Source organism: Lampetra fluviatilis, chromosome 72, assembly GCF_964198595.1.
Source record: "Lampetra fluviatilis chromosome 72, kcLamFluv1.1, whole genome shotgun sequence".
In the NCBI taxonomy this organism is placed as follows: Eukaryota; Metazoa; Chordata; class Hyperoartia; order Petromyzontiformes; family Petromyzontidae; genus Lampetra; species Lampetra fluviatilis.
In genome coordinates this window covers 3,058,811-3,082,332 of record NC_136346.1, presented here as the reverse complement: position 1 = coordinate 3,082,332, position 23,522 = coordinate 3,058,811, and the positions used below count along the sequence as shown (strand labels likewise).

The 23,522-nt window shown below is 46.8% G+C and overlaps 2 protein-coding genes across 2 annotated transcripts; one reads left to right on the top strand and one right to left on the bottom strand.

Moving 5' to 3' along the window:
• Positions 1–6,892: 6,892 nt before the first annotated feature.
• LOC144953189 (zona pellucida sperm-binding protein 4-like) lies at positions 6,893–15,611 on the bottom strand. The gene is made up of 13 exons (XM_078883748.1): positions 15,574–15,611; positions 15,092–15,165; positions 14,161–14,250; positions 13,023–13,144; positions 11,473–11,587; positions 10,698–10,832; positions 10,327–10,505; positions 9,940–10,037; positions 9,407–9,534; positions 8,310–8,499; positions 7,705–7,840; positions 7,465–7,558; positions 6,893–7,208 (listed from the first exon to the last, which is right to left on the bottom strand). The coding sequence occupies exons 1-13, from the start codon at positions 15,609–15,611 to the stop codon at positions 6,949–6,951; spliced, it is 1,659 nt and encodes a 552-aa protein (XP_078739874.1). The 3' UTR covers positions 6,893–6,948.
• A 332-nt stretch (positions 15,612–15,943) lies between these two features.
• LOC144953186 (zona pellucida sperm-binding protein 3-like) lies at positions 15,944–22,820 on the top strand. The gene is made up of 10 exons (XM_078883743.1): positions 15,944–16,021; positions 16,505–16,710; positions 17,137–17,253; positions 17,754–17,853; positions 19,948–20,125; positions 20,444–20,579; positions 20,677–20,771; positions 21,138–21,232; positions 21,638–21,766; positions 22,708–22,820. The coding sequence occupies exons 1-10, from the start codon at positions 15,967–15,969 to the stop codon at positions 22,818–22,820; spliced, it is 1,224 nt and encodes a 407-aa protein (XP_078739869.1). The 5' UTR covers positions 15,944–15,966.
• The last annotated feature ends 702 nt before the right edge of the window (positions 22,821–23,522 follow it).

Here is a 23,522-nt window from a genome sequence, read left to right as displayed (position 1 = left end):
TGCGCACCCCTACCCTCACCTTAATCCACTCCTAGTGCAGGCTTCTTGATCCAACCACCCAGCCCCCACCCCGTGTTTTTAAGCGCTGTGGTGATAGCAAATAGCGGAAGGTGCAGGTCAAGAATGTGACTGGAGTATCTATCCATACTCTGCACATAGACGGCGATGGAGTGTAGGTCGCTGATATACGGGTGGGCCAGTATGTCTCTTTGGCAGCTTCCATCGTTTCTGAACAGCCCCGCACTGCTCATCCCTAATGGGAAAGGACCTAGAAAATGTGATCTAAAAATGATCGGTTTCACTCACTCTGGGTGTTTAGCCGCTACCACCGGAGCATCCCATTCAGTGTCCGAAACTCAAGGAAATCCAAAACTTGTTTACCCCTTAAAGATGCTTCATGGAACGTCCGCACCCTCCTGGACTCTTGACGAAAAAAACGACAGACCGCATAGGACAGCCCTCATGGTCCATGAAGTCAGAGAATACAACATCGACATTGTAGCGCTTAGTGAAACCCTCTTACATAGAGAAGACTCTCTCACAGAGGTTTGTGAGGGCTACACCCTCTTCTGGAACGGTGATCCAGAAGATGCTCGCCACCTCCAAGATGTGGGTTTTGCTGTGCAAACCTCAATCATCAAATGCGTCGCTGAATTCCCTGTTTGCATTAGTGAGGGAATGATGATGTGGCGAATTCCCTTGGCGGGGGGCGGTCTGCCACACTCATCAGTGATTATGGGCCGACACTGTACGCAGACAACGATGCCAAGGAGGCTTTCGACAAAGCTCTCATCACTGCCATTAAAAACACACTGCGTACCGACAAGCTATTCCTCATGGGAGACTTAAATGTCAGGGTGGGCTCGGAATACCAGATCTGTGACCGTGTACTAAGCCGACATGGGCTGGATAAGCAGAACAGCAACGGGCTGCGGCTACTCTCCCTATGCTCCGAAGAACACCCTGTTCCAGTTGAAGCACAAACACAAGAACTCATGGCAACACTCCTGCTCTAAACACTGGCACCTGGTAGATTACATCATCATCCATCAGTGCGACCACAAGGAGGTGCTAATAACCCGAGCCATGCGTCAAGTGGAATATTGGACTGATCACCGTATGATCAGAGCCAAGTTCCGCGTTGAGATCCGTCCACGCCATCCAAGGAAGGCCCCAAATAAGAGACTGAACTGTAATGCTCTATAACATCCAGTTGTCACAAAAAAACTTCCCCCAACTCTCTCGACCCAAACAACACATGGATTGAGTTGCACACATTCATCCGAGAGGCAGCCTCCGAATCAGACTGGGTACACAAAAAGCATCACTAAGACTGATTTGAGGCGAACGCTGCCAACATCCACACACTACTACAGATTAAATGCCAAGCCCATAGCATGTTTTCTCGTTAACAAAATGGCCACCAAGTCTTTAGCGCCAGAGAACCTCCCGTCAACACTAAGCAACCGTTTGCATTGCTCGAGGCAACCACGCATGTGCAGATGCGTGTTGTGGCTCAGTTATCATTAATATCAGCGTACATTGTAGCTTGATTTACTTCATATTGGACCAAGGATACAAACAAATAGCGAATGTTCATTCTGGGACTGAGTTTGTTGGCTTTGTGTACCTTGTTGAAATGTAAACAAGTTTGTTTAAAGTGTTATAAGGCAGACGATGACGTTTAGGCAGAGGGAGTGCGCGTATATGGGTGCTATAGACATTAATACAGGTAGGAACAGTTCCACACTGCCGACCAGGGATTGGCTCGGTCTTGCATAGCCACGCCCTCGATTTGTATTTCATAAAACGCTTCGGTCGGGCTCAGCACCACATGACACGCCGCCCCACGTAGCTTGCGCCGCGTGACACGGATCGCACGAATGCGCTATCCAACCAAGTTCCTACCAGCTCACTCCGAAGTAACTTGTTATTGCAAATGTTATACTGGTAGGAACGAAGTGAACCAGCCTACAATAGATTATATCGTCCGTCCGTCCGTCCGATGTCCGATTAGGTGTAGCAACATCGCCCCCTACTGCAAACACTTGGCAGGACCCTACAAAAACCTTTAGACTCAGTGAGGCTTTCCTGGCTATACAAGTAATAATACATTATGTTTATATTCTTTGGTTATTCGTTCCTACCAGCCCACCCGCAGGGACCTGTTCAGTTCAGGACAAAGTAACTTTATACCATGACATTTCAGGCAATAGGTCACGTAGATGTTTCGTGTGTTTTTTTACTTTAACAGGTATGACTTAAAAGGAACATTCAAATCGCCCCATGCGTCATCATGTCAGCTATTATGCAGGATTGAGCAAGTCCAGGAGAAATGGTCTTTACAGGTTGTCCGTCCTTCATACAGTTCGAGGAAGTTGAGGAGAAACGCCAAGGTAGAAGGGAGGAGGTCAATGATTTCCAGGCCGTGTTTGAGGCAAACTGTCTTCCTAACATCTTCTTGGTTCTTTCGGTAAAGTCACGTAGAAGGGAAGTAATAAAATAATACAAATAAAACATAATAAAATCAAATAATTCTCACGACGTTTCGGCTACAACGCAAGCAGCCGTCTTCAGGTGAAGAATGAGACACTGTCAAGCTAGGAGCTTATATATAAGCTGAGTTGGAGGTGGAAGAAGAAGAGAGCCTTAACAAAAGAATGTGCATATCAAGAGGAAATGCGTAGGAGGTGGGCGGGGGGGTTTCAAAGTCCTATTATGCCCATGCATTATGCAGGATCAGCAGCACCAAAGGGAGGGGGGTAGCATTAACAAAGGGAGGGCATGTTAATAGTATGTAGAAGCAATGAAACATGTGAATGGGAAAACGGTTGCAGGAGATCCGCAGCGGAGCAAATAATGCATTCCCTGTGGAGAACACAAGATACACAGTTAATGCAAGTGAGTGGACTGCGGTCTGAAAGTCACCATAAACGTGAACAACAATCAGTTAAGATCCGAAGTGGTTTATTACGTCCTTCCAATGATTGCTGAGCCAGAATCCATCTTCTCAGTTGAAATTGTGTCTGTGTTTGTATATGTGGATCGCCTCATGAACGAATCTCTCATGGTAGCCAGATGGCTTGCAGAGAACCTCTGTCTTGGAGAAGTCAATGTCATGTGAACCCACTGAATTGTAACAGTGATCTGCCACGGCTGAGGTGTTTGTCCTACCGTGTTTCAGGTCAGCTTTGTGTTCACGGATGCGGTCCGAGACATGTCGTTTGGTTTCTTCAATGTAACTGCTACCATCTTCTTGGTTTTTTCTTTACCAAAAGAACCAAGAAGATGAATCCCTGCAGTCACGAAAGCTTTAAATCGAAATTTAACCGCCTCTACGGGGAGGGTTTCCACATAACTTTGAGATCCTTCAACAAGCTCCGGGATAAGAAGGCTCAGCTAATCGAGTCTCTCACCTTTCTGAAGAGATGCCGCGACTCTAAGGTAATACCAAACGCATTTACACTAACATCTGCTGCTGTAACTTCTTCTAATGCAAAACGAATTCTGTCTAGTACTAGCTTAGCTCTTATCTCAGAGAAAATCAGACTTTCGCGCACCGAACTAGATCAGTTAGACAAGACACTCTACAAATCACACTTATCTTTGAGTGCAACAATGTCCACATCGGATTGGGAACATGTAGATAAAATGACTGCCTCTTCGGCTGCTGCTATGTCGACTAAATGTAAGGACAACTTGATTTCCAAATTCAACCGCCTCTCAAACAAGAAACCGGACCCACACATTGAAAAGCTAGATGTTAACAAAGTCGTAATTAATCGCAGTAACAGTTCTATTTCTGAAGGTCTGAAATCCGTTCTAGCTAAAGGACTAAACTTTGCAGTCACACCTAGACACATACCAGTTAATGATATCATTGCTAGAGTAGATGTAGCTCTCAAGGGCCTGAGTCACATCGCTGCAGACGTAGCAAGATCTGAAATCTCTGCAACCCTCAAAAACGCTAAGATGCCAGATAGTAACATCAGCAAAGATGAGCGCTTTGAATTAGCTCAATTAAAAAAGAGGGACGACATTGTCATCCTCTCAGCCGACAAAGGCAATGCCACTGTCATCATGGACAAAACAGAATACAACACCAAAATCCAAGAACTACTCAACGATGGCAGCTATTCAAAAATAAAAAGAGACCCCACTAACAGCCTCGTCACCAAAACCAACAAAATCATTTTTGCTTCAACCGCATTAATTGATCAGACCAAACAGTTCTCGTTGAAACCTTCTGCAGCCAGGCCACCAAGATTGTACGGCTTGCCAAAGATACATAAAGAAGATACACCTCTTCGTCCCATTGTCTCTACTATCAACTCCCCCACTTACAAACTGGCTCGTTTTTTGTCTGAAATCCTACGGCCTTTCACTGGAAAAACCACCTCTGCGGTACAAAACTCTACTGACCTGGTATCGACAATCAAGGGGATTTCCCTGTCCCCAGACGACCTGCTTGTCAGTTTTGATGTGGTTTCCTTGTTCACCAAGGTTCCTGTGCCTGACACCATCGCAATCATTGAAGACTTGGTTCATCAAGGACTGAATACTGGGGTACCCCCCCTGGTGAGACACTGCTTAACCAATACATACTTCACCTGGAATGGAACCTTCTACAAGCAAACTGAGGGCACCCCAATGGGCTCCCCCCTATCTCCGGTTGTAGCCAATTTTCATGGAGAAATTTGAGATTGACGCCATCCAGACTGCCACTCTACACCCGACCTTATGGAAGAGGTACGTAGATGACACTTTTGTCATCTGGCCACATGGCCGGCCTGCTCTAGACCAATTTCTCGACCACATCAATTCCATACACCCAGCCATCAGATTCACCATGGAAGTCGAAAAAGATGGCAAGCTACCCTTTTTGGATGTCCTAATTAAAAGGAGACCTGATGGTTCAATGAGCCATTCTGTCTACAGGAAAGCCACCCATACGGATGCCTACCTAAAACCGGATTCCCACCACCATCCATCCCAGAAGAACTCCCTCATCAAGACTCTATACCATAGAGCCCAATGCATCTCCGACCAGGAACACATTGCCAGTGAACTCAAACACGTACGCCCAGCTCTTAAGGCTAATGGTTACTCCGACTACACTATCCGCAAGGCCATCACTCCAACCGTCAAGAAGGATCCTGCTGAGGAGCCTTTCAAAACCACCACCTTACCCTACATTGCTGGGGTCACAAAAAGATCTCCAAAATCCTGATTAAACACAAGATTCAGGTACGATTCAACACAGCACATAAAATCCGTGATCTGGTTCCGTCTGTAAAAGACGTGGTTCCAGACATACAGTACCCTGGCGTCTACAAACTAAGTTGCCTCTGTGGTAGCAGTTACATTGGAGAAACCAAACGACATGTCTCGGACCGCATCCGTGAACACAAAGCTGACCTGAAACACGGTAGGACAAACACCTCAGCCGTGGCAGATCACTGTTACAATTCAGTAGGTTCACATGACATTGACTTCTCCAAGACAGAGGTTCTCTGCAAGCCATCTGGCTACCATGAGAGATTCGTTCATGAGGCGATCCACATATACAAACAGAGACAATTTCAACCGAGAAGATGGATTCTGGCTCAGCAATCATTGGAAGGACGTAATAAACCACTTCGGATCTTAACCGATTGTTGTTCACGTTTATGGTGACTTTCAGACCGCAGTCCACTCACTTGCATTAACTGTGTATCTTGTGTTCTCCACAGGGAATGCATTATTTGCTCCGCTGCGGATCGCCTGCAGCCGTTTTCCCATTCACATGTTTCATTGCTGCTACATACTATTAACATGCCCTCCCTTTGTTAATGCTACCCCCCTCCCTTTGGTGCAGCTGATCCTGCATAATGCATGGGCATAATAGGACTTTGAAACCCCCCCCCCGCCCACCTCCTACGCATTTCCCATGAATATGCTAAATTCCTCTTGACATGCACATTCTTTTGTTAAGGCTCTCTTCTTCTTCCACCTCCAACTCGGCTTATATATAAGCTCCTAGCTTGGCAGTGTCTCATTCTTCACCTGAAGACGGCTGCTTGCGTTGTAGCCAAAACGTCGTGAGAATTATTTAATTTTATTATGTTTTATTTTTATTATTTTATTACTTCCCTTCTACGTGACTTTACCGAAAGAACCAAAAAGATGAATCCCTGCAGTCACGAAAGCTTTAAATCGAAATGTCTTCCTAACAGCCGAGTTTTCCAGGCAGATGGTTTAACACAGGTCCCAGAGTTCAGGTAGTTGTAGACAGGAGACTCCGGGGCTATCAGCGTGTGTGGTGGTCAAACCCAAGAAATTATACGTTGGAGTAACCGAGTGGAGGCAGAGTTTATCCAGCATTCACCCCAATGCAGATAGACAGATGCGTCACTGCTTCAAAACCCAGGGATCTGAAGAGCACAAAGAATGTCTAGTCAAGCCTCCATTAGCGTTGTGGTTGTCTTTTCCAGGAGAAGAGCACTTTCGGCAATGTAGACAGACGCTTTGTAATGCTACAACCCAACCTTTACTTAAAGCTAGTTAAAGTTGGCAGCATTCCGTTTTTCCCCCCTTGCCCCACACATTCTTGATGTTCCTTTGAAACAGTTTGTTAGTGCGACGGAAAAAGGTCTCTCGAACATAATGTCCACATTTGCGTGTTTGGGGAAAAAGGATTCATTAGGTCATAAATTTAAGTAACCTGGATTCAGATTCTTTAAGCATGGCAAGGTGCTCTTGTTTGAAGCCAATGGCCTAAACCTTGGTACACGTTGCTGCTATCGAGGGACTTGCCTTGGGGAGGAAACGTGGCCAAATGCAGCACTAATACTTCCTACATAGTACACAATCCTCGTAAAAAGGTCAAAACAGCAGTAGCGGATTTCAGAATTTTATTTTTGACAATGGTCAGCAAGACATGCAAGTGCCAGCAATCACAAGTAGTCATCAATAGCCACTCCCGTCAAGCGCCACAGCCCGGCTCCTGCGCCTCCTGACGGCAATGGCAGCAGACAGGAGAGCAATGACGGCTGTGGCAATGACGAGGAGAAAGGACAGAGTCCCAGCCGAGGCCCACGATGAGGAGGGAGCCTCCAGCCACAGCAGAGCAGCGTCGTTAACAGGCGCTTCTTCAAAGAGCACGGGGCCCTGCAGCGACACCACGTGCTTTCCTACCACGCTGGAAGCGTCAGAGATGGCGTTGCGCTCTGGAACAACAGAAATCGGTCGATGACCACTGGCCCATACGAAAGGACATAATATGCTGCAGGTCAAGTTCCCCAGTAAATCAAACGAGTAGGTAATTATGGCATGCCACGGGTTGTCAAACCAGTCTGCAAAGGTTACAGCAAATGCACTCTAAATATAAACGATAACATAGCAACATTAAAGCCCCTTCGTCCTCTGCGAGGCTTTTCTGGGTAAACAAGCACAAGATATTCAATAGGTCGCGGTGGTGCTCACGGTAGCGCCTGGTCTGTCCACAACGCCGATTGCACTCGGTGAGGAAGTTGGGGCTGGAGCTGTCGCACACCACGATAGAGCAGTGCAGGTAAACCTGTGGCAGACAGAATGCATCGCTCCGGTAAGTAAAGTTTCCCCATGTTTTTAGGTAGTCCTTTTGCCCTCCCCAGTTGTACACCGTAAACGTCATCCCTCCATGGTGACCTGGTTTTTAATGGATGGAAAGAATCGGGCACTCACGAGGTCACGGGTGGTGCTGCGGTCAGAGTTCATGAAGGCGAAGGCCTGGAGTGCCAGACGCTTGTAGTGAGAAGGCAGTGGCAGGTCAGCAACACCAGGGAAGAACACACTGCAACAAGGAGACTGCACGGGGCAGCTGCACAGGAAAATGTGCCGTTTTACCCTCAATTCAAAGCAGATTGAAGGCACGCATCTTTATTAAAATCTGCACGCAAGGATGAAGGTCAGCTTTAGTCAAGACATGCTCACGACTAGCAAGGCAGCCCAAATGCCAATATGCAGTGCATCCGTGCAATGCAACCATCATTGCATGTAGTCGGGCCTTGTACAAACCACCAGCTCTGGGAGGCAGAGGGTGGCTGTGTTAACATCCAGAACAACCCAAGGAGCGGTGGCTATCGACATTTGGGGATGGCACTGCAATCTTGCTTAGACGCCAGTACTTGATAGTCACCATTCCACGAACCGTTGTCATTGCATGGGGACGTAATTAGCACAACTCTGCTTACGTGGGAGAAGAAAAAGAGACAACCAATGCCTCAAACCAGGTTGCCTCTGCAGGCCCTGCTGTGGCAGTGAGAAAGCACTACCCCACCCAGCCTCACCCATCCACCACAAGCTTCCACTGCGTGGGGTCGGTGGCATCTGCCGTGGGCGTGGCCCAGCAGTCCTTCAGGAAGAGCACCAGCGTGGGGTCAGAGCGGTGCAGCAGTGACACCTGCACGTAGAGCGGCGTTCCCAGAAGCGTCACCAGCGGGTACTGCCAGGGCTGGTACGGCGTGGTGTAGGAGTTGTCTGGCAGTGTGCAGACATGGTTCACAAGGAATGTGGATTAGTGGTGTAAAGGACATGTTTAGAGCACATTGGATAAGGCAAAGCACAAATACCCCAAAACGTGCGCATTACTTTTGAATTGAACTAGTGAACATCTCAACATATTCCTGGCATAAACCGTGGTTTATATTTCATTTGTATTTTCAGAATAAAATGCTGTGACCCTCACCTACATACGGTGTTATACAACGGCACCTCTAAATGTCTGTAGATGTTGTAAGGGGCACGTTTTCACACGGAGGGATGGGAATTGGGTGCTAACAGTTGGCCAAGTTCTAGTCCTATTTTTAGCCAATTGGTAACCAATGAAGCTATTGACAATTCGTTCAAGCAATTGTGACCTGACAAATGAGGCTAAGAAAGCCAGTCAAATTGCCCTGTAAACAATGCCGTCAAGGATACCGTTTTGATTGATAGGGGCCAGTCATCCTGTTCAATGTCGGCCCACACCAACATGGTTTTAAGCGAATAGCTGCTAGATCAAAACCTCAGCAGAAATTAACATTTGAAGTTACACGTCGATCTAGTTCCCTTATGGCTAATTATGAACAGTTGGCAGGTTTACAATACTGGTAGCACAGCCTAGCACGTCATCCGTTTGCAGTTCAAGTCCAGCAGCCATGCCGATTAATGTTGCAGATGCATTCAAAAAGCGCATGCAGCCTGCATCAGGCGAAATTAAACCAGGGCCGAGCTGCTAGCTCCGCAAAGGATAAAATAAGCACGACTTACAGCTGGCTTCGAGGCAGAGCTAATACGGAGAATACCGACTCAAGCCTTCCCTGGGCAGAGCAACATCACAACCCGTGTTCCCTTGAAGTGCCATTTGTCCGCTCAGCTGCACAGGGTGTGGGAGGGCAGTACTCACCAGTGAAGACCTGGAGCAGCAGGGAGAGGGGCCCAGTGGCTGTGGCTGGAGGTGGCGGTGGGAGAGTGCTCACCTGCACTCCAAGCTGCAGGTCTCCACTTCCAAGGAAGCGGCATTGAAGAACCATCCTGGTAAACAAACACCACCCATTAAAAGGTCATGCACAACGCCCTCATGGCAGCAAGAGATTGCAGGAGCCACACACAGCAGACAGGGTGCTTTGCAGTCGTACCAGGTCAAGGGACAACTTTGGTTAATACCGTGTTTACATTAGCCATAAACCATATTCCTCCTACTTCAGGCGATGTTAAAAAGATCCTGTGACAAAGAAGTTGCCCTTGTGCGTTGAATGTCCCAATTTGAAAATTAAATCGTTGAATATGGAAGCAGATTGGTCATGGTTCTGCAGGGAAATGCTGCAAATAGTTCATGTTTCAGTGACAGTGGCCATCGATTGGGGTGGGTCTCTTCTGCAATCTCGTGCTTGACCCTCATGAGCACAGCACGTGCAGAGGGTTGGTGGCAGTGCTTACTTGTACGTGGACGACTTGGTGATGGCGACGTTTCCATCGACGCAGAGCTCTCGCTCGGAGACCAACATTAACTCGTACACGAGCTCCTGTCCACTCCACTGGTCACAACAAAAAGTAGTTTACACAACGATACTTCCATTGAGTGATCAAGCAGAAGACTGATAACTGGTACTGTCAAAGAGTCCAAATTGCTCAAAATTAGATATTAGGATCCTCCTAAATTCTGCTTTGACACGCAATCAGTGACCACGCTGTTCTTTATCAACTCGTGCATGATTGTACTCGGGTAGTTGTACATCGTGAAGGGTCCGATGTAGCACTTCAACAAGGCCAAACAACAACCATCAGGATGGCGGCAGGGCAAAGCAGAGTCCAGGAGCCCATTACCTGTACAGTGGCACCACACGCTGCCATGGGTATGTCAAAGACTGCAAGGTCTGCAGACACCAGCACGGGGCTGCACTGCGCACTGCTACTGCCAGTCAGATGCACGGTGCTCAGGTCCAGCGGTGGAGACGTTAGGTTCCGAGACACAGGCACCACAAAGCGCCCATCTGTGGTGCACACTGGGTGGAGCATGGTGGGAGGGTAATGGAGAGTTCGGTGAATCACGAAAGATGCCCTATGTAGCCCGTGGTGATGCAACAAGTTCAGAGAACCAGCACAGCAGGATGCTGCTGTGCAAACATTGAACCTCGCAGTAAGAGCCTAGTTTAGGTAGTAAATTATGGAATCTCTGTTTTGAGTCAGCTACGTACCAGCTTCACTGTAGAAGCAGCGGCGTTGAGTGGGGTCGAAGCAGCAGCCACCCTGTGCACAGACGTCCGCGCTCGGGACACTCTGTACAGAGTTGCATGGGAAGTTCCTGCTCTGACCAGAGCACGTGGCGATCTCTAAAAAACAGGAGCACAACAGGTCATCGTACAAAACGACACGTACTTAAATACAAGTCATCGTTTGAGCCACGTGTCAAGTATGTGAATGAATGTTGCTTGGCACATGACAAAATCACCCGGGCAACACCCAATCTCAGAAGCGGAGCAGGGTTGAGTGTACAAGCAAAGATGGGCAAACAGTGCTCACTGGCTGTAAAAGGCTATGGCAGTGCAGCACAATTTGTTGCATTGCAGGTCAGTGCTACTCAACCTTTGCCAACAAGGAGCGGCGTTGTAAAGCATGGTCAAATTAACCCTCAAGACCCAGGGCCGCACCAACCAGCAGTGCATTAGGAAAACGCGTTTATAATGGTGCAATTATTGCAATCAGCCATTGGGGGGGGGGGGGGGGGGGGGGGGGGGGGGGGGGGGGGGGGGGGGGGGGGGGAAGTGCATCGGAAAAGGAGTCAAGCTGCAAGTTTGTCCAGTAAAAGCCAAGGGCATGAAACGCATTTGCATGAAATGCAAAAGCACCAGGAGAGATGATCTGGGTCGATACAAAAAGGCAGCCGTTGACCCAGCAGACCCATTCTAGAGCACCAAGTCAGAGGTAGTGCAGTCTGTGGGTCCGATTAGCAGTCAAGTCAATGGCACTAACCTCCAGCCCTCGCAGATCTAAGGTTCTCAGGGCAGTCGATGGTGAAAGCCCAGACGAGCCCATTCAGCCCCTGTTGCATCTCCTGCAGCTCCACCTGGATCTTCCTCCTGCCGTCCTGGTGAAATCAGCAGCCCTTAAAATCGGACTCGGGGGACAGTGCTCCAGGAAGGCTCAAATACAATCAGGTTTCGTGCATTCTAAAGGTTTGGGTGAGGTCAGGTTAATGACAAGTAAAACTGTCAATAGGAAACACGCCACCACCTGCCACCCAAATTATGACAGGCAGACCCCGCACGTGGGGGTTGCATTCCTTTGTCCGAAATCACTTTCCCAGGTTAACCCTTGTTATTGTACAAATGGATGCTGCGTTCTACGTGTAATACATTTTCCATATTGACCTTGCCACAAAACTTCCATTACTCTTCCCACAAAACAACCGTACTCACAAATTATCACCCTTTACACGGGCATCACGATCCCTGGGCAGATAGTCCATTGTCTCAACTACACATTTATTATTGGTTTCCACTTTCATGTCTTGTGCAAGTAACCTCAAGTAGTGCAGTCTTTCTGGCACAAAGCTCGTATGTTGGTTAGGTCTGCCAAAAGTTAAATTTTCTTGTTGTAGATAATACATGTGCAATATTTTTCTTACATCTACGTTAGTGCCTTACAAGCCAGCTTGGATAGAGACTCTGCAGCAATACATAGTGCTGCTTATTCTAAACCAAGCAAACTGCTCCGATTTCCATCTTTGCATTGAATAGTACTGCGAAAGCTGCATCCATTGGCAGGCGTGAAATACATTAACTGAACGCTTGTTTTGCAGTGTTTTTGTGTGATGGAAACAGTTAACTGTTCACACATTGCCTCTATTAAGGTGACCACTTGGGTGACATGCACGTCTAGATGGGAAATCCTTTACCGTCAAGCACAGGAAGAACGATTATGCTAGAGATAAGACTGAGGAGACTGAGAATAAAGAAACAAGCAATGCAAGGCGAGGCAAGGACATGGGCAAGAAAGGATACTTAGGAATGGCTGGAAGAGTAATGTAGCAACATGGCATAGAGTGAACAAGAGCACAAATGCAAAGCGCAAACAAAAGGTAAACTGATTAAAAAAAACAAGGATGGCAAGATCTTGATAACAAGACATAAGGAATGAGCACTGCATCGATTGTACAGGGATACCAGTCGAGAGAGCTGCTGTATAAACTAGAAACAAAGTCGATACCAGCGAGGGATGATCGAAACAATTACATTTTGTAGGAATAAATAGAAAAAAGCAATAAAAACTAATTCCAGGTTGGACGGCATGAGCTAAAAAAAAAATATTGGAAGAGACTTTAAAAAATAAATGTACAAGCCAAGCAAACGTGGAGGGGAAAATACCAGAGTAGACAAAATTCAATTCGATTCTGGCCAGACAACATCGGTGGCACGTGATGGTCGATTGGTTATGGAATGCAAAACATCAATTTCGCTACTGCCACAGCAGTCCCAGCGGGTACTAGGATCGACGCAAGTCAACGGTCTCCTCGTGTTCACCTCCACGCGCACGTGGCAGGCATCACCAGCAGCAGTGAAGTGGAGCGCAGCACCGTCCCTCGCGATGGAGAAGCCGCACTCCTCCTGCACAGACTCCACATCCACGGCCTCATTCCGCACCGCTGGAGACAAAGAACAAAGTTAGAAAAATATGCATCTGGATTGCGCACCACAAATTCATGTGGGTAGCGTGACTGCAAGAGAACAACAAAGTATGGTGTCAGCGTCAACGCGAATAGGAAGTCTCCACAGTACCAGGAACGTCTCCAGGACACAGGATACTCAATACACTGCTGGAGTTACGGTACTCCCAAACATGCACAACGACCTGCGTGTCAGATTTAGCGACAAGAGCGCCCAAGTCGACAACGGAGGACTTCCGCTGGGAAATTACGTACGTTGCAAGTAGAGAACCAGAGTCTGACAGGCGTCACCAGGTTCAGTTTATAACAGAAGGTACCACCTTGCATGAAATGTTCCAATGAAAGGAAGGGCCTATTGCGTAGGCATTGATAAGGTATTCAACTGTTTAGTAAACACATGTACCATTGGAACCTTGTTTGCCAGTAGCAAAATATGATAATTGGGTCTAAGGAAAGCCGTCTCGGGTGTGGACCAATCAATTTCAAGGACAGTGCATACATTATCAGAGTTATGTTTTTGTTTGCATTCCGACTGCAGGTTAAATGGTCAATGCAAACATAACTCCTTGTAAAAAAAAAGTGTCAGTTTTGTTGCCAGATAAAAGGGTAAAAAACGAATTGTCAAAAACACCACGCATTTATCCTATGGAAAAATAAGGGTTGATTGTCGTCTGCTGTATTAGACTAGTTGAAATGAACCCAATACAATATCATGCTTTGAACCAAAGATTCTTAAATTTCCCATCGTTCATAATAATTACATTTCACAATGGAGAGTGAACCAAAAAAACCTAAAAAGCGACACCGAATAGGAAAAACTGCAGAGGTCAGAACGCATCGAAAACGAAGCAGTTGGGACCAAAACAAGTGGCCAGAGAATCTCAGCCCTGAATCAAGTTGCTAGGATCCTTGAGAAGCTTGATATATTCAATCATGCAATGGATCAATATGGTTAATTATGTCATCACGATTGAAGTGAAAGCTCGTGGACTCACTCCGTACAAAGACACGGTAATCACTGTCAGAGGAGCTGCGCCATCCCACAGAGAAACCCAGAGTGGAGGACAGGCATTGCTTCAGTAGACCTGGGGGAGGCAGTTCAGAAGTTGAGACGTCAACATCAACTACACCTTAGGGAGCAATTAAAAACACAGCCCGTGCCGGTTGCTGGGTGGGCGCACATCAGTCACTTACCTTTTCTGTGCACACAAGTCTGTAAGGTGTTGCAGTGTTCTAATTTGGCGCAAATTAAAAAAGGCACGTGCACGACTCGACAGTATGAACCTCATACCAGGGATCGTCAACCTGCAGCTTCGAAGCCACAGGTTGAAACATGGCTCTTGATATTTTGGTTGTAGACCCCTGCAGTAGACTCTTGAAATTGTAGTGGAAAGTTGCCAAGGTAGAGCCTGATAAATGCAAATTATCAACGCGAGTGTACAGTTCGTTGTTACTACAATGGAAAGGAACAAGGCCATGATGATTTTGCCACGTGACTGTTACGTATAGTCATGTGCTGTCCAAGTTGTACAACTCACTATTTTAAGTACAGTTTCAAGAGCCGTACCAATCAGTCAAAAGCCGTATTTTTCGAAAGGGTTATTGTAAAAAGAAACGTGCAAGGGAGTTAATGTCCCTCCCTGAACGCCCCCTTTTCCATGCGCTGGAGGATTATTAATTATCCCCATGCCGGCCCCGTACCCAGCAGCGATCATGTCGCGTCACGTGACTGCTGCAGCGCACAATACAGGCACCCCCACTTCGTCCAGGCAGCGCTCTTGTGGGCAACTCATGTCGCCGGTAACGGTTTTCCAGTTCACCGAGAGACGCCGCCCTTCTAGTCTTGCGCACGGCGGTGTCTGTACACACGAGGTGGTATTGAGCGAATGCGCGATGTGGTTTTGTGGCGGCAGTAGCGCCCCCTACCACTCGGCTCCCCCAGCGTCCGCGGTCCCAGCGACTGGCGAAGCCTCGCGAGGACGGAGCACAGGCAGAGGAAGCTGTTGGGAGCACGAGACACGTGATCGCCAAGACCAGAGGACGCAGGGAAAGAGGAGAGGCAAACACACCCGCCGCGCCCCCCCGCCCCCCAAAAATAAAATAATATTAAGTGGCCAGTAGCGATTTTAGGGAGCACCTATTCAAGGCCAGCACGGTGCACGATGGAGTTCGTGTGAACAGCGCCACGCAATGCCACCTTTGGAACCCTTACCACCCACAAATGGTGTAAGCGAGACATTTCAGGACCGCACTTCCACATTTTTATCTCAATGCATTTCTCCATGCAGTTCAGTTACCCAGAGCGATATGGATACGCTCGCTCTTACAAACGTACAAATGACTTCATTATCCAGAGATGTTGAGTAACATCCCTGAAAACCACTCAGCACGCTCCTCCACCTCCTCACCTGGTCAGGAGCAGTAGAAGAACTCGCATGGTCGCCATCGTAAAACAAATCGGCTGCGTCGCCTCCTTTAGGCCACGGCCCCCTTTTATATGGAGAGCCCTCAGCGATCCCGATCCAGATTGGATCAGATCCACCCACGCATTGTCTCATCAGCGAGATTGTATCAGAGCAGATCCACTCACTGATTGTCTCATCAGTAGAGTTTGCTTGATCTCGGCATACGTGCATGGATTGGAGCAGCACCGCAATCACGCGGCACGTACGCAGGAGGATTTAATTGGCTCATTACTGAAACTGAATGAGGCCGGGCGCAGATAAAAGCCTCGAGTCGGGACAGTAGCTGCGTTGGTTCTGCTGGTGCCGTGCTAAGTCTCGGTTTTTGTTGTCCTTGCGATGGAGACCACGAGGGCTTTGTTTGCGGTCTTGGGGTTGTTATGTCTTGCCTCTGGTGAGTGCAGTTTGGTCGAAAGATGCCTTTATGAGCTTGTAGTTTTGTTGTTCAATGCAACTACCGTGTTGACTGATGTGAACGCCATAATATACCCGCACTGACCATGGGTTTGATAGTGTGGCGTGGTGGTTAATTCACTGTTCTATATACCTGAACACTAATTTGCGTCCCGGTAATGTTAACATCGGCGACAAGTGTGTAGACCTGGGCTTTGCCCTAAATCGGCCCGTTCTGATCTGTATGGTCAAACTGACGACCGCAATGTGCGAGACTTGATCCAGTAGTGGATTGCCAAAACTCATTCTTAACCTGTCGTAACGCGTGTATAAATTTATTGAGGTGCTACTGGGGAATTCGAACCCTAGTATTAGTAGCTCCGAGTGCATGATTGTGACTCGCGCCTCAGACTTTGCATGGCTTCACTGACCACCTGTGTCACTTTGGGTAACTCTCGCGTCTCGTCCCGTGCGGAACCGCCAGTTGCAGTGGCCACCACGGTGAGTGTGGTGTGTGACGAGGCGACGCTCACGCTGACCGTGAGCAGGGACCTGTTCGGCACGGGTCACCTGGCCCAGGCGAGTGACCTGTCCCTGGGAGTGCCAGCCTGCCCCGTCACTGGGAGCGACGCCCTTGCTGGGACGGTGACGTTCCTCTACGCACTAGAAAGCTGTGGCAGCAGCCTCCAGGTAACTGGCTACTAATGCTGCTGTAACATAATCTGCGCAATCCAACTGCTTTCTTTTTTCACCGAGTTTAGATGCAGAACTAAAATTCAGCATTCTAGTCGAGCCAAACTTCTTCATTAACAGTGGGGTGTATCACTTTGAAGTCCCCTTGGTATTTGTAGATCGGTTATTGCATTATTATGCTAAGGTTTGTTCTGGATGACCAGTCGTGCATTGGAGCGTTTTTATTCTTACATAATAGATTGGGAATCTGCATCTGCCATGGTTTGTGTGGGTGTGGTTTTTATGGTGTACATGCGCTAGGTGAATTATTTAAACCATGGAACTGCTGCATTGGGTCTTCCACCAAGGTTTTTGAGCATGTTTTTTTACTTCCACTAGTATTGCAATGGGTAAAAAAAAACCCACGTCTTCCCCTCTCCTTAGATGAGTGCAGAGCTGCTTTCTTACGAGAACTACCTCTACTACCGCCCCACGTCCAACACGGGCATTATCCGCACAAACTACGTCGCCGTGCCGGTCGTTTGCCGCTATCCCAGGCGAGTTCACCAGCAGTCTCTTGTTGACATTTTCTTAATTTTGAAGTCCAGCTAAACTGCTTGCAATTCTACCACTGTCTTTAAAAATAACGTGCCGTTTCGTGTGATTTAGCTTTGCGAGGCCTGAATTGCAATAAAGCCAAAATAACAGCGAGTTAATCCACCGATGAAAGGTCTCCCTGTGCTGTCTGTCGTGGGGGTCCACGCCTGAAGTGGTGCATGCCTTGCATACTGTGGACCCCGGGGTCCTTAATTATTCTCCATTGCATAGCATTCATTGCACCAAGTCTCTTATTTGGTCCTCGTCGGATATAAGTCTTGCACGTTGCGATGTAAAATATACTCTGAAAATATGGTTACGTATATCTTCGCTTGTCTACTCCTTGTAAGATGATGTTAACAGCATTGCAATAAGAATCTGGTCACAATTAGTGCTGTTGAGCATCGCCCACCTCTGCTCGTTTGTCGAGAATGTGTGCCTGATCTCCTCCTCACTGCAGGAAGGGGAACGTGTCCAGCAATGCCATCAAACCCACATGGATTCCATTCAGCAGCGCCAAGGTTATGCAGCAGCAGCTGAGCTTCACGCTGAGGCTCATGACCGGTCAGTGGTGGTGTGAGGACGTTGATTGCCTATTATGCACATGGCTACTACCAGGATGGCAGTTTAGACTATAAACCAGTGGCGGCTCCTGCAAAATCTCTCAGGGGGGGGGGGGCAAATGTTTGGATGATTGAAAAGGATAAGGTCCACCCATGCAATGGATAAATTAACAGCTTAAGCATATAAAGGCAACTTCACTACTTTAATATTAATGAAAAATATAGTGACTCTTACAATACATATCCTTGTTTGTTTCTATACTCACTATTATTACACTGCTTAGATCACATTACTCGCTTAATACACTGCTTACTTATACTGAAATTTTGCTCTTCTCTCTTTCAAAGTAGCAAAGTGATCAATTACACTCTCATTGAAAGCAGGCATGTTCCTGACTAGTTCCCTCTCCATGGAAAGCATAGCCAGTGCATTCAGACGTTCCTGTCCCATTACATTTCTCAGGAATGTCTTGATTCTCTTTAAGGTTGAGAAACGCCTCTCAGCTTCAGCAGTTGTCATGGGAGTGGTAATGCGGATGTTCAACAGAACAACAGTCTCTGAAAAAGTATCCTGGAGGTTGTTCCTCAGCAAAACCTGGTATAGCGCTCGTGCACCACAACAGCCCTTGAATTCTGGATTCTCATAAATGACAGACAGTTCAGTCTTCAGCTTCGCCTTATTTAACATAGGGTATGCTCTGACAGTGATGTTCAGAGCCTCCACAGGGAATGTATGACCATGATGTTGAAACATTGTAGCAGCGTGGCACTTACAAGGTGGTCGGTAAAGGAGAACCTTTCTTTGGTGTGGACCAAGATTGTGTCGCAGACCTGACAAAATAAATACATTTATTTAGTTATAAAATAAATTATTTATTATAATATAAATATGGAGATACAAGGTTTCCATCCCGACAGCAACAATGTATCAGGCAGAATCCATATTTTATATCGCCATATTTTTTCAAAAATTACCCTTTACATATGTCAATGTGTTTTACAAATATTTAACCAATGAAAAGCATTAAAAGAGCTTGGAAATTATTTTGGGGAAAAAACAGGTTTCTTTCGTTTCCTGAAAAGTAACAGTTTTGGACATACAAGGCTTCCGTCCGACAGCGATGATTTGTGTGTGTGTGTTATTACGTTAATTAACATTTTACCAAAATTCAAGCTCAAATGGAGTTTGATAAGGGTTTTTTACCAGTAAATTAAAGATTCCACTAGGTGGCGACAAATAATATTGACTGAAACGTGCTTGCGTATGATGACGTTAGTGCGAGCCCTCCCGGAAGCCATAGAGAATGCATTGCAGCGCCTGCTGTTCGAAAAAAACACATCTTTGAATGTAAGTCTATGGGAACACTGGGCGATTCTCAGCCAGAGTGAAATCGCCCAAAAAGAGGCGGTACTCCACAGAACGTGACATGACACTGATTGGACTATATCCAGAGGCACAGTAACTGCGAGCATAACTCTGTGGTTGAATGAGATTGTTAATGTGATTGAAAAAGTCCCTTTCACACTTTGGTGCGTCGCCCAATCGCCCAAATGAAGAAACCGCCCCTGCTATAAACCCTTCAATATGTTTGCTTGGTATTGAAAAATAGGCCAGATATATATGCCCGAGGTCCCTAAAGAATAGGTTTTCCCCTGTTTGGCTACAGGTGTTAAGATGTTAAAACACCAAACTGAAACCTTTTTTACAAGGAATCATGTCTGCATTAACCACAATCCTAGGTCAGAATGCAAACAAAGACTCTGATAATATATGCATTGTCCTTGAAACTGGTCCACACCAGACGGCTTTCGAGGTTTTTTTTGCATTCCGACCACCAATATTGTGCTTAATGCACAAGATTCCTTGCAAAAGGTTTCGGTTTGGTGTTTTTAAACATCTTAACACCTGTTGCCAGAAAAAAGATAAACCAATTCTCATATTTTGGTACTGGCAAAGGAGGTCCCATGATTTATCTGGGATTCTTCCACAAGCAGTGGCGTGAGCAAGCACTTTCCTGGCTATGCTTTTAGTCTGCACTCGGCCTTGGCAATTGTGTTTTTTGAAGTTGTCTAATTGGTTTCTTTTTTTATGAAGACGACTGGAGTGTGGCGCGACCTTCCACCGTATACCAGCTGGGCCAGACTCTGCATGTCGAGGCGAGCGTGCAGACACTGAACCACGTTCCACTTCGGATCTTCGTGGTCAGCTGTTTTGCAACCCCTGTTCCGGACAGGAACTCTCCCCTCAGCTACCAAATAATTTCTAACTCTGGGTAAGATTTCCGTCTCCTAATCCCACCTGATGAATGTGTATGCTCCTTGTGAAGGTGGCATTCCACTGCTTGAGTATATAACATCCTGACATTGAAATGCCGCTGAATCTTGCTCTGATGTGTATAGTTAATGCTTTTTATCACGTGGTGTCTGTCGGTACACTACTGATGAGAGATGTGGTCAATGTGCGTTATTGGTGACTGCTTTGGTTTGCGGGTGGGAGGAACCCCTTAAGACGTGGGCTCGGTACAGTATTATACTTCTGCTGGCCTGCCCTATTTAAAGCAACGTGTCATACGTCTACGGTGTCTGTGCAGGTGTCTTGTGGATGGCAAAGTCTCGTATGATGCTCACCTTACTTCTGGCTTCCTGCTCCGGCAAAGTGACAACGTCCTTCGCTTCTTCATAGATTCCTTCCGCTTCCTTACGACGTTGACCAACAATGGCGATCAGGTGATCTACTGTCATGCAGGCCTCGACAGAAACCATCTTTAGCCAGGTGGTAGGCAGTGTGGTTGAGTAAGAACCCATCTTCCTCTTCTCGGTCCAGGTTTTCATCTTCTGCCAGCTGAAGGTTGCAGATGTTGCTACATCTCCAACGGCTGTCAATAAAGCGTGCACCTACAGCCCCTCGGCTGCTTACAGGTTGGTCTGCTTTCTTGTATTGCTCAGCAATTTGTTTTTCAGTGTCTTCCATCCAATAGCTCAATCATTGCCTTGCATGCATGTGTGCTTGACCAAGATCCCCCGAGACCTGACTTCGGTTTCTCGCTGCAACTGGTATAACGACATTTCCTGTGCAGTTCCACGGGTCTGCTCTTGTTTAGATGTATTCAGGTGGTTATTGGTCATAGCCTCCTGCACTGGTCTTGCGTTTAGCAACAAGTGTAGAAGCCTGCATATGATGTCCGTAATTCGTCTGAGCCTGGTAGCCAGAGTTCAAATCTCACTCGTGGCTAAATTCAGGAGCATCAACTGAGCCGCGCCTTCGTATATGTTTGTGCAATGCAGGTGGGTCTCTGCTGATGGCTCCGACTCGGTGTGTAGCTGCTGCGAGTCCACGTGCCCCAGTGGAAGAAGGCGCAGGGATGTGGCAGCAGTGACTGGTGAGTACATCCGTCGTAATCGGACATTTAGTCTTATACAGGAGACCCTGGACTATCAAGGGAGTAAAGTTCTTGGAAAGTGTCCAAGCCAAACTGCGACATTCACTATGTAAGCCTTTCCTAAATAATGGTGTTAGGTGGCAATCAAAAGTGGGAGGCATCACGATTGAAATAAGTACTGTAATGTGCCAAGTAAACTAAATATAAATAATTTCGATTTTAAGCTTTTGTGACCTGCAGGGATTCATATTCATGGTTCTTTAAGTAAAGTCGCGTAGAAGGGAAACAATACAAATAACACTAATTCGCATGACGTTTCGATTGCAACACAAGGAATCGTCATCAGGTGTGTATGGGCTTAAGCCTGGGCATTCGCCACATTGCAAATGTGGTACTCTCACTCAGGACCGTCGTATGCGGTGGAAAATGTGATGCTGGGCCCCATCGTGATTGCCAAGCCCTTCTCAGATGGTGCTGAGCCAAGCAGCCCTGCAAAACGGCAGCAGCCACGGGTTTCTACATCTGCATCCAAAGGTAATCCTGCCAGATTATTTCATGGTACATTTTTTCCAGTCTCAGGGTTAAAAGCTATTACTCATACTTCGATACTGGCAAAAAGGTCCCATGATGTATCTGCTCGCCCAGGGATATAAATGCTCTGATACATGGATTGTCTTTGTACTGTTTGCCTTTTTGGCGCTTAATGGTTTGTCTCGGACTAGGCCATAAATAAGGTTTTCTCTGGTGTAGACCAATCCATTTCAAAGACGATACCTATATAAAAGGAGCATGTTCACCAAAAGTACGTGTCGTTAATGTAGACTTGATTCCTTGTAAAAGATATCAATTTGGTATGAATATATTAACACCTGTTTTATTGCCTGGAAGAGTGAAACCTGTTTGCATACCATCTGATTCAATTAAGGCTAAACCAGGACCTCCATGAGGCAATGACGCTCTCAGGTTGACCTTGGATTGGCCGTCTGTAATACTTGATCTCTATATGGAACTTTCTGCAATTTGGGGAGGAAGCAATTTGTTTTTCGAACTCCATCTTCTTCCCTTATGAAAGGGCCTATGACATCCAACTACAACCCCCTTCCCCCAATAACTAGTTGAAAAGGTACAAAACACGGATATTACAGCAATGCCCTAAAGGTATGCCGAAGATGTATTGCTATGCTCCTCCTTAAATGTCCTTTGGTCGTCGATGAAAATATGTTTTAAGATGGCAAACTGTTTAACAGACCTAATGATATTTGTTATCGTTTTTAATAACATATAATGTGTGACATGCCAAATTAAACCCATCCACCAATGTTATATGGCAAACCTTGGTGAGTGACATATTTGAACAGCACACCTTGACCAAATACTTGGATAGGTCAAATGCTCTCACAACCTTCGGCATGTGGAAACCCTAGCTATACGGCTCCGCGGTTACCCACCAGCCCTTTCTCTCAATTGTTCTACAGGTGCTGCTCCCGTCCTTGGTCTGGGAGTGGCTGCGCTGGTGATGGCTGTCGCAGCAAGTGCCACGGTGGCTATGTTTGTTTCGAAGAGGCGTCGCACGACTCCTTCAAAGTGATTGGAAACGCGTTTCTGATCTTCTGTTGCTTTGCTTAACCGATGAAAATAAAATTCTGGTGCATTACTTTTCTGGTCTTGTGGGGTCTTTGCTTGGTGTTGTGAGCACTGTGTAACCACCGCCCAGTTAATGAGGGCGAGTATGGAAACGGTTAGGTGGTCTCCAATTCATACGTTGCAGGACTAGTGGGATGTACCTAATATAGGCAAATGTTTTTTAAACATTCCCAATTTGTCCAAACTGGCAGTCATTCTTTTTCATGTGCAATGGAGCAGTTGAACAATTTCAGCTGACAAATGCATTCCTATGCCTCTTTAATCTGCCATGAAAAATGGCCCCAGAAGTTTTCAACCGGGGCAGAAATTGGCCATTGTTGGTACATTACAAAGACGGGTAAAGTGCAACAACCGTGCAAAACAATAGGATCATTTAATATTGTACTTAAGCTGGTTGGAGTTTTACATGTGGAAATTTGTTTCCAGAGTGCCCACAGCCTTAAATCAAAATATTTATTCATCCTAGTGTAATGCGGGCGTAAGCGACCTTCCGGATGTGACGTCACGGGGAGGCGGAGCCAGGTGACGTGGGTGAAAAGGTTGGGGTCCTTAAGTGGGTAAACCGGAAGGAGAAGGCAGTCGGGGTGTGAATGGAAAAGAGTGGGGCCGCGCGGGCGAACGTGAGGAGGGGGCACCGTTGGCCAGC